General features: G+C 32.8%; 1 protein-coding gene across 1 annotated transcript; it reads right to left on the minus strand.

The window, feature by feature from the left end:
• Window positions 1-5,899: 5,899 nt before the first annotated feature.
• On the minus strand, window positions 5,900-9,403 carry LOC109182904 (probable polygalacturonase). Its single transcript, XM_019333154.1, has 6 exons — window positions 9,222-9,403; window positions 8,196-8,515; window positions 7,960-8,080; window positions 7,708-7,882; window positions 7,562-7,632; window positions 5,900-6,952 (listed from the first exon to the last, which is right to left on the minus strand). Exons 1-6 carry the CDS (start codon window positions 9,262-9,264, stop codon window positions 6,279-6,281), a joined length of 1,404 nt encoding a protein of 467 aa, XP_019188699.1. The 5' UTR covers window positions 9,265-9,403; the 3' UTR covers window positions 5,900-6,278.
• Window positions 9,404-11,430: the final 2,027 nt, after the last annotated feature.

Raw genomic sequence — 11,430 nt, forward strand, 5'->3', positions numbered from 1 at the left:
TTGCATTTATAATATATTCCATGAACCAAACCTTCGAAAAGCAAAATCTCAATCCATCCATGAAACCTAAATAAATTAAACTTCTTAAATGGGTATATCAACAAGAATCTTACATTCATTAACTTCAATTCTTGAAAATAAAGTTGCGAAATTCGAAGTTTTGTTTTTGTGGTGGTCATTGCTGAAATAATAATACCCATCCAAAGTATAAAATACTTCAAGAAATCCTTTGGTGTAGGACTGTAGGTATTCGAAGAAGTGATGGTTGAAGTTGGAGGACTTTAATAGTTAGGTTTCCAAATTTTAAAATTTTAAAATAAAGTTAATTCCAAAAATTATTCATCTATTTTTTTTTTGGACAAAAAAATTATTCATCTATTGTTATTATATTTATCAATTTTTGTTCCCTACTTTAAAATCCACTATAAAACTATTAAATTTGTAACAATTTTGATCATCTACTAAAAAAAGTCATCGATAAAATATTGTATTGAAGTATAAAAATATAAATCTACTACAACAACTATCTTGCACGCACTATCATTAAATCTAATTCGCTTTCTCTCAATGGTGTTAGGAGCGTTGAAACGTCAGTTCTTCATTATACAATGGATCACAATATATATATATATATATATATATATATATATATATATATATATATATATATATATATATGTATGTGTGTGTGTGTGTTAGCACGCAAATATAAACATTCTTAGTGAACTTGAACAAAAATGAACACTTCGAATTTTGAGGAACTGTTGGTAGAATTTTAGAGAGATTGAGTTGGGAGTTAAAAGATGTAAACATTAGAATTTTTAGGAGTCTCAAAAATTCAAAAATAAAAAATATATATTTTATCTAACACAAAGTAAAATATGCGAATGGAGCACGAGAGAAAATCTCTACACTACACAATTTAAACTTTTAAAAAAGTTAAATTGTATTTATACTAGTGCAAACTCATATCCATTTTCAATGTGGGGCAAATGCTAGTTAAAAGTCTTTCCAAACACCATTTTTCTCAACTCAATTGATACACTTTAATAATTAATTTCTCATTCATCCATTATTCATTTTGAGCTTATAATATATCAAATTCAATTCATCCCCTCAACTAAGAAAATCTAAATCCACTTTGATTAATCCAAATTGAAAATAGACCTGCTCAAATTACTACCCCAAATTGATCACTTAAAATGTTAATTTATACTAATCTTTTCAACGCAAATCTCCACTTTGCATTACCCAATCAATAATTCCCTACTAATTACAAAGAGAAAGAAAGATAGAGTAATGTGAGCATAAAAGGTAGTTAAGTAATTTAAAGTATTTTCTGATCAATACTCCTAGCATGAAACAGATACAGAAGAAAAACTACAATGGAGTTGTTCATTTACATGTTAAATGAAAATATGAAAATGAGTTGCTACTTTTTGTGTGCTTTGGATTCATCATATCTCGTTTGCATACCATATTTGTTGTTTATTGGCAAAAATGACAAGTTCTCTTATGCCTTACATTTTGTCTTTTTCAGTCAATCAAATTTTCAATAATGTTACATTCAAAAATAAAAAATAAAAAAAATTCAATAATGTTACTTATTTTTATTCAATTTATTCATTTCACATCATATATAGTTCACCTGATAAGGAAAGCTGATCTTTCCTACCAGAAATAAAAAATAAAAATAAATAAATATATATATATATATATATATATATATATATATATATATATATATATATATATATATATATATATATATATATATATATATATATATATATATATATATATATATATATATATATATATATATATATATATATATATAATTGAATTTTTTTTAAAAAAAAATGTTAGGCGTTTGCAGATTTTTATAGAGTAAAATGATTTAATTACACATTTTATGAGTTGGATAGCTAATTACATTTTTTGTTATATTTGACTCTTATCTTTATAAGAAAAAACTTAATGCCGATTGAAACTTTGATACCTTACAACAATTATATATCTAAATATTTAAATTGTTGGTAATTTAATGCCAAAAATATTATGCATTACAATTATATCTAATTATATTATTTGGTGTTTAAAATTACAAACATAAAAAATAAAACTCTTCATTCTTGGGTAATTATTAGTTTGTGACTATAATGTTTAAACTTGGTTTTATATATGTGGAGGAATCCTTTATTTTTATTTTTATTTTTTGTTTTTAGATATTTTAAGTTGAACTTGCTTTTGGTATAGATGATGCTTCCAATGGATCGAATTGCATAAAGAGAGTATGTATTGATTGAATTAGTTAGGGTTCTTGTTATGAGTAGCTATATATTTGATTGATCTCTTGCATAATTTGTGAATTCAATTATATATGTTAGTTTGAGCATATACATACATGTGGATTTTTGTATATCTATATGAGAGTAGAACATTCAATTGGACACACTACTCATAGTCTCAACCTTACTTTGAGTTGGAAGGAGACTTGTAGGCTAAATATTGATGAAGTGCTTCAAGTACCTTAGTGTTGAACTACCATGAGAATGGAGTCTATTATTATTTGAATAATCCAATTACTATGAGAAAAGAATTGGCATTTTTTATTACCTCTTACTTGCCCTCTTGTTAGAGCATGAATATCAGTGATTTTTTGAGGGTTTTTTTAATGACAAATTGGAGAGAGAAGGTGGGAGAGAGAGAGTTGGGGTTCAACTGTAAAGGTAGAGTTTATTCTGATTATGTGGGACTCACTGAAAAGTTTGTCCATCTCCTTTTTCCACGCGTGACTTCTACCAGGGCGCCCAACGGGCGCATGCACGTGCACACGACAGCTGGGTGCGTCAGGCGCGCCGCCTCACAGTGTATAAATAAATAAATAAATAAATAAATAGATAGATAGATAAATATATATATATATATATATATATATATATATATATATATATATATATATATATATATATATATATATATATAATCAGTTTTGCTTTTTTTTTTCTTTTTTCTTTTTTCTCTACCCTTCTATATTCTCTTTCCTAATCACACTTACAAAAACTCCTCAAAAAAAAAAAAAAAAAAAAAAAAAAAAAAAAAAAAAAAAAAAAAAAAAAACTACCATTGTGAATGCTCTTAGGGGCCATTTGGTTCACAGAATGTTAGATTGCTGGAAATGTTCGATTACTGGGAATGTTAGATTCTTGTGTTTGGTTAAACTTGAGGTATGTAATATATATCATGGTTAGTTTAGGGTTATCTTATATATATATATATATATATATATATATATATATATATATATATATATATATATATATATATATATATATATATATATATATATATATATATATATATAAAATGTATATTTTTAAATAATTAGAATTAAAATGACAAAATTTATAAATATTCAAGGTTATCTTACATAACCTAAGAAAATGAAGGGGATCTCACATTCCCTTCAAAATCCTATGTGGAGGGAATATTCCATTCTCTGAGAATGTTATATTCCCTCATATAATATGAACCAAACACAAGAATGTAAGTTCTGAAATGTCACATTCAATTCCCTTGGTTATGTAATATAACCTGAACCAAACGCCCCCTTAGATCATTGCATGATTCTCAAATCCTTGTACACCCAATAGCATCTATGCAAGAGCTAGCTTAGTCTAAATGAATTGCTACTCTGATCTTCCTATATATTATTGTATATTAATTTCATTGTTGTTAACTTCGTTGTTGTTTACTTTAATTACATGATTTCAGTATATCTCTTCAAAATTAAAATTGATTTAGACTAGCTTCTATGAAAGTTGTTATGTTATGTGCTTGACTTGCTTGTTATTTAACTTCTCTTTTGGACCACTCCTTTGAGACGACAAATATTATCATGAGTAAATACCGACGGAGGTCCTCCGACTTTTGTGGCGCTGTCAATTTTAGTCCTTAATTTTTAAATTAACCACTTTTAGTCCTCTTACTTTTTGTTTCTAGCTATCTATGGTCCTTTCGTTAAACTTGACCATCTAATGCTATTTTCTAAAAGATAATTCAGTCCTTTCATAATTAATTTATTAATTATTATGTTTAATTTCCGCATTAGAATAGTCAAACAATGGTTTTCCCAGCTATGAACGTGTACAAAACCAGCTCGTGAATCAAAATGGCGTACAAAAGCTGGTACGAAGGTTGTGCCAAAACAACGTCGGGATATCTCGGTATGACTCAGCAAACGTAATAATTAATAAATTAATCATGAAAGGACTGAATTATCCTTGAAAAAACGGTATTAGATGGTCAAGTTTAACGGAAGGACGATAGATGGCTAGAAACAAAAAGTAAGAGGAATAAGAGTGGTTGATTTAAAAATTGAGGATTAAAAGTGGCAATGCCATTAAAGTCAGAGGACCTCCGCTGTTATTTACTCAATATAATCACTACAACTAAAAATTACTCTTCATTTTAAAAGTTTAGGTATTATTGACACAAGTAGTATAAATGTTTGGACTTCCCATAAGCCTAATTATGGGTTTTATACCTTGGTAGGTGGGGTATCTATGAATTGTTTAGACCAATTAAAAAAAGTCATATATAAATGATAATTTTTAAACTAAACGGTTAAAAATACCTTGTTTGGTAAAATGACTTTTTGACATACATAGTATTACATACGGAGTAAAGAAAGCTATAATTGACCAAATAGACACAATATATAGTTATATAGGGCCAAATTATTTATTAAGTAATTGATTGAAGAGAGGACAATAAAACTTGGGAACCTTCTTCAGACCGGTAAGAGTTTTGCATCTTCCTTGTTTGTCTGGATCTTCATTGTAGGACAACCCTACCGGGGAGACTTTTGTCATTTTTCTGTACATTATTATATTATATGTATTAAACTTAAAACCAGCTTTGGATGCTTAAATTAAATATCTCTATGCTTATTATGGGATACAATTATTACTGTTAACTCCGTACCACTTCAATGATTTTGAGCCCTTCTGCTTTTGCTTTAACCTCTTTATATATATACCATATCCAATGAAACACAACACAAATCTTCTGTTTATGGGGTTCATACTTGTGGGTTGACGAAAATTATGTGTCTATCGTTAATATATGTACATAACATATTAACTACAGACATTGTTAATTACAGGCATCAAATATGTTAATTGACACTGAAGGTTATTTTAGATCAGAGTCCACAATACAAGGTAGACCTTTGTCCATGGTACATTTTGCTCAGTGTAGGAGCTGTGGACCATGGTCCACACAGTATTATGTGGATCATAATAAAAAGTACATTATTTTTGTAATGAATGTATATTATACAATATAATGTACACTCAGTACAAAAATAATGTACATCCCCTGAATACAATGTACATTATTTTTGTACTGAATGTACATTATTTTACAATATACAAAATATGGCCCACACAATAATGATTGCTTGATCCTCCCACCTATTAGGTCGCTGAGTTATCGTGATTTTCTCTCTACTATCCTGTAGGGCCCTCAAAATGTACTACATTGTTCTCCCATTTTTGTTTTTTTGGAGGTATTGAAGGATTCCAAAGGAGATAAAAAGTGAGTTAATGCAGCAATGGACAAAGTTGAGTGGCAGAGTTACAGAAGTTGACTGACCCATCATTCATCATGTCTTCTCCTGGCTTCTCTTTAAGGAGCGGACAAGCAGAACATGATGATTATTGGCATTATCAGTTCCATAAAGATACACAGAGAAGAAAACTCCATTACTGATTCATCATGCATGCTTTGGTTTCTTTTATGCTTTTTGGCCATTCCCTGCAGATCAGAGGAGTTTGAAATGGGAATTTTTAAAACATCATTTTCATGTATGGAAGAATTTGACATATTATTCTCTCAATCAAATGGCTAAAACTTTTATTGCAAAATGTCACTTCAGATCAATATAACACCAATATAATAACAAACAATCTTGGGTGGTTCCCATTCCCATACCCAAATTTACAAATGTAAGATGACTAATGGTAAAAGAAAATAAATAAATAAATAAACAGCCAAAAGAAGCAAAGTATCTCAATGCACTGCACTACCAAAACTTTTCTTACACATGAATGAAGAACTGATGCTTTCTGTACACAAGTAACCCATTTGAAATGTGAAGTTTCTTCAAGGAATTTGTTTGCCCGATCGACCCTCATTTTGTCCTTCTGAACCATAACTCGGGGTGTGAGATTATACAGTGACAATGAATTATGTCTCTTTCTTTGGAGGGATTATAAGACCGCAACTTGATTGAACGGGGACTGAAAGGAGAAGCAAGTTTCGGATGTATTGGCAATTGGGGTCTGAAACTCGGGGCAAGGTTGAGGGGACACATTTGAAGAGAAACCAGATACGTTAGAACATATCCATGGTTCAGAAGCAGCAGGCGAGATGGAGAAGGTTATATTGGACATGCATATAGAGGTAAACGGGGATTCAGATAATCCGGTGAAATTTCCAGCTATGGAGATATTTGATCCAACTATGTCTTCAAAGGAGATTTCACTCACCAATGGGAATGCCTCGGGATCATATTCATCGTCTGGATGTGTGTCACAGTAACCGGTAGCCTTTATGGCCACCCGTACGTTCTCCATTGCAACATTAGAGACGAGAATATCCTGGATATAACCTCCCCTTCCCCTGGCAGTCTTCAGCTCAATTCCCACAAAAGAGTTGTGTATGTAGAGGTTCTCCACGAGTACATTTGAGATGCCACCGGACATCTCGCTGCCAAAAGCTATACCTGCACCTACACTGGACTGCAAACGAACCCCTCGAATGTGAACATTTGAGGCAGGTCTCCCGTAGGCAATCCCATACTCGTCCCAGCCACTTTTGAGCACGATGGCATCATGACCCATGCTAATGTTGCTATTTTCGATGCAGACGTGCTCAGAAGAGTCTGAAAGGAATTTTATAATCACTATGATAATAAAATACACCCAAGCAAGAACAGTGTTACAATCAAGCGCTTACCACTACACCAAAAGCTATAGCTAGTAGCGAAAGCGCAGCTTTATTTCCTTATATACCGCCATCACATTTTCAAGAGGCAGGGTGCTGGACTTGGCCTTTCACCAGCCTCCGCCCAACAATCCCACTAGCCACCAATTGATCAATCGTTATATCGTGGACCAGGGTCACTGTGGACCCTGGTCCAATACACAGAATTTGACATCATAAGGTACAGAATTCATGTTCATAATGCAGAGAATTATATAGCTGAGGCCACATAAACACTTAACATAATACACAGAATTCATGTTACTCTTGACCCTGGTCCACGATATAAATTACCCCGATTGATGGACTTGGCCCCTTACTGGCCTCCGCCCAACAAACACGTTTAGTTGACCACTTCCATGGGAGCCGGTCTAAGCTCAAGCATGAAAGATATATCAATATTTATTTAATATGTTTCTTTCTCATCAACAAATTCATACTAGAAGATATACTTTTGAGAAGAACGCAATAAGCTAGTATCATTCTAGTGTTCCAAATATACACAAACCTGGGACAATGCCATTAGTATATGGTGAACTGTCTGGGGATCGAACTGTTATGTTCTGAACGGTCACATTACTGCAAAGACAAAAGATTCTCAGAACTCCACAAAACATAGGTCATGTGATGTTTTTCGAAATCTAAACAAAGTACCTGCAGTAAGCAGGAAAAATGTTCCAAGCGGGGGCATTCAGAAGGGTCAAGTTTGAAATAACAACATAACTGGAACCCACGAATTCTACAAGATTTGGTCGACTGTAATTCAAGGCACCAGCTTCAAACTGCTCCCACCAAACAGAACCCTGCCCATCAATTGTTCCATTATTTCCTGCAAAATGAATACAAAAACATTAACATGATAAAAACATTAATATAATTAACAAACCTAATACAAAAATCCCTTGCCTGTTATCACAACATCGGTTAAATTATGTCCAGTAATCAAGCTTCGATATCTCCCACCTGGAACATCAATACCTCTCCCATAAGATGGTAAGGGATCGACTACACCCCAATGAGCGTAATCCTGCAAAGAGAAAGTACATTAAGGAATTACGATTCAATTCAGAGTTCCAGCAGATCACATAGAATATGTTCTTGAATTTTCATTAAAGTAGAAGGAATGTGTCTTTCCAGCTAACCTCTGATCCCAAAATAATGGCATCTTTTTCTAGGAAGAGTGTCAAGTGGCTAGTAAGGTTGATGCTCCCAGTCAACCACTTTCCGGCTGGAACATAGAGCTGTGCCCCGCCCTTATCAGCAAAAGACTTGAGATAAAAAATAGCATTCTGAAACGCTACAGAGTTTAACGTTTTCCCATCGCCCACAGCCCCAAAGTCCAAAACCGATGCACTGTGAGGTCTGGGCTTCAAAGGCTTATTAAACTCGCATTCTCCCTCATATTGAGCTTCAGCATAATTCAAAGCCAATAGCAAAAGCAGAACTACTTGCACAGAGCTACCTGAAAGGCAGTACCAATATGAATTAAAATGGAAGTTATTAAAGGAGTAGGGAAACACCCACAAGCAAAGGACACAACTTGACCCACCCAACAAGCATTAATTTGGTGTTAGGTAAAAATGAGAGAAAATCAATTAAATCTTGTAAAGATGGTAAATTTAGAAGTGTTTGAGCTAATCTATACTAAATACTGGTAAAACCAAACGAGCAGATCCACTCTATCTACTCAAGGACTGCAAAACTAGACTGCAAAACTAAATCTAAATCCCCCCAACTGGCCAAAATCTTGACTTATTAACAGGAAAAACCAAATAACCAAACACCCAGAATCTTTGAATCACCCACAATCTTCACAAAACCTTGAATCTAATCACATGTTCTTCAGATTTCAGAACACAATGTCGAACACAAAGCACACACCAAAACACAGATGAGACAACAGATCAACCAAATCTCGAACAAGACTCACAAAAGAACCAATTAATCAACACTTTAAAATCTTCAAACACAAGAAGTTGGAAACCACAATACTAGATTAATTACACACCCAAGTCAACACCAAGAACAATGATTCCAATCTGATAGACAACCCAAACACTAGCAACATTGGATTACACACACAATAATGTTTCAGATGCCCAGAACTGGAAAAAGAAATTGCAGCGCAGTTAGTAGTATGAGAAGAATCACTAAAACAAGCAACGTACTTACTAGCCCCTTCATGGGTTTCCTCACTTTCTCTCCTCCCATCTTAGCGCCGGACCACCAGCCCACCACCACTCTCCTCCCAGAAGTTTTCAGCACTGTGGGATGAGGGAGGAGGAGGAGGAGGGAGAGAGAGAGAGAGGAAGAAAGAGAAATGGTATAATTGTATGATACTTGTGACGTAGAAGAACAAAGATGAGTGAGTGGCAATTAAGGAGACAAAAAATTAAAGTAAATTCAAAATGAAAAAAAATAAATAATAAAAAAGGGACGGTAAACGAAAAGGACAGCGCAGAATATGAAAAAGACAGCTCTTCATCTACGTATAAACACAATTATTTTTTTTTATTTTTTTTTAAACTTATTGAAGTATATATATACTAAGGTAGGTAAATTATACTGTATAATTTCGTACACAAAAAATATATATAACATTTTAAAAGCTAAAAGAGTTGGGATTTTTTCAACTCAATCTGTATCAATCGTTATACCGTGCATCACGGCGTATATAGTAATGTGCGTCCCGTGCCTCTCAAAACGATGTCGTTTTGTTAAGTTGTGTGGGGAGTTGACACGACAAAGTGTATGTGTATTCTATTATATAATTATGTACATTATGTTATACAATTATGTCTATTTTTATACAATTATGTACATTTTTTTATACAATTATGTACATCCGAAATAGAGACTTTTTTTTAAGAGTTAAAAGTTTATGTGTATTATGTTAAGAGTTTATGTGTATTATGTATTATGTTAGATTATTAGTATTATCTTTTCAAAACAAAAGAGTATGTGTATTTTGTTATACAATTATGTACATTCTGTTATACAATTATATACAATCTATTATACAATTATGTACATTTTCGAAACATGAGATTTTTTTTAAGGAGTTAACAGCCGACACGAAAAATGAAATTTTTCAAAAGACAAAAAAACAAAAAACAAAACAAAACGACGTCGTTTTGCACTAGGGCGCACAATGCAATGTGCGCCCTGGTGCACGATATAAATTGCCAATTCGTATTGAGCTGACGAGCTAAACGGGATGGGATACGAGTTATACGGGCTGGCCTGTGAATTACACATATTATACAAGTCGAGTTGAAAATTCTCTAACCCGCCCGTATAAAATACGGATTAAACGGACATACCCGACGGGTTGGACCTGTTTTGACAGCTCTTTTCAAATTGTAAATTTAAGAGTAAATACCCAAAATGGTCCCTCGACTATAGCTAAATTCACAAATTGGTCATCGACTTTCAATTTCAACCAATTAAGTCCTTAACTTTGTAATTTTAACACAATTTGGTCCTCTGTCTATTTGACCGTTTGTTGACTATGATTTTTGAGGATATATATGTACTTTCATGATCCATAGTCGGTTTTTTAAGGTTCCGATTGCATTTCCAGATCGCACTGTTACATTCGAATCCATTGTCGAAAGCAATCTACCAAATCCGGTCGCCTTTCTTCATCCTCCCTTTGGATTCAATGTAGTTGAGTTCGTACCAGAGCGAAGAAGACGACGTGTTTCCGAACCGGTGCAACGTCATCCTGGAGGCCTCCACGTGCTCCGACGAGAGCTGAAGGTTCTTCTGGAGATTGTCAATCACGGTCAACAAACGGTCAAATAGATAGAGGATCAAATCGTGTCAAAATTGCAAAGTTATGGACTTAATTGGTTGAAATTGAAAGTCAAGGACCAATTTGTGAATTTAGCTATAGTCAAGGGACTATTTTGAGTATTTACTCTAAATTCAATTATGCTTACTCTTTGCATTCTATGACGTTATAGACTTATAGATGGCAATTTACTATTCATTACATTGTAGTATCTGTTCATATACTTTCTCAACCTATTGAAACACAAGGACCCAATAACGCCTCCACTGAGGCTCGAACTTATAATCTTCCAAATGGAAGTCCAACCCGGATACCATTGGACCACATAGTCCTGGTAGTAATTTTTAATTATTTTTAAATTTAATTTGTTGTGTTTAATAGTACTTTTAATATAATTTATAAATATATAAATTTTATATATACTAATATCTATACTATATATAAAAACAAAATCCTGAAATTTTAACTTCCCGCCCAATTCCTACAAAATCTCTCTTCCCAATAAAATATATTAATTTCTACTTTCCCATTCGTACAATAATTCTGGCTATTCTAAAATTATAAAATAGTGTAATTCAATT

Source organism: Ipomoea nil, unplaced genomic scaffold (assembly GCF_001879475.1).
Source record: "Ipomoea nil cultivar Tokyo-kokei standard unplaced genomic scaffold, Asagao_1.1 scaffold1074, whole genome shotgun sequence".
Classification (NCBI taxonomy): domain Eukaryota; kingdom Viridiplantae; phylum Streptophyta; class Magnoliopsida; order Solanales; family Convolvulaceae; genus Ipomoea; species Ipomoea nil.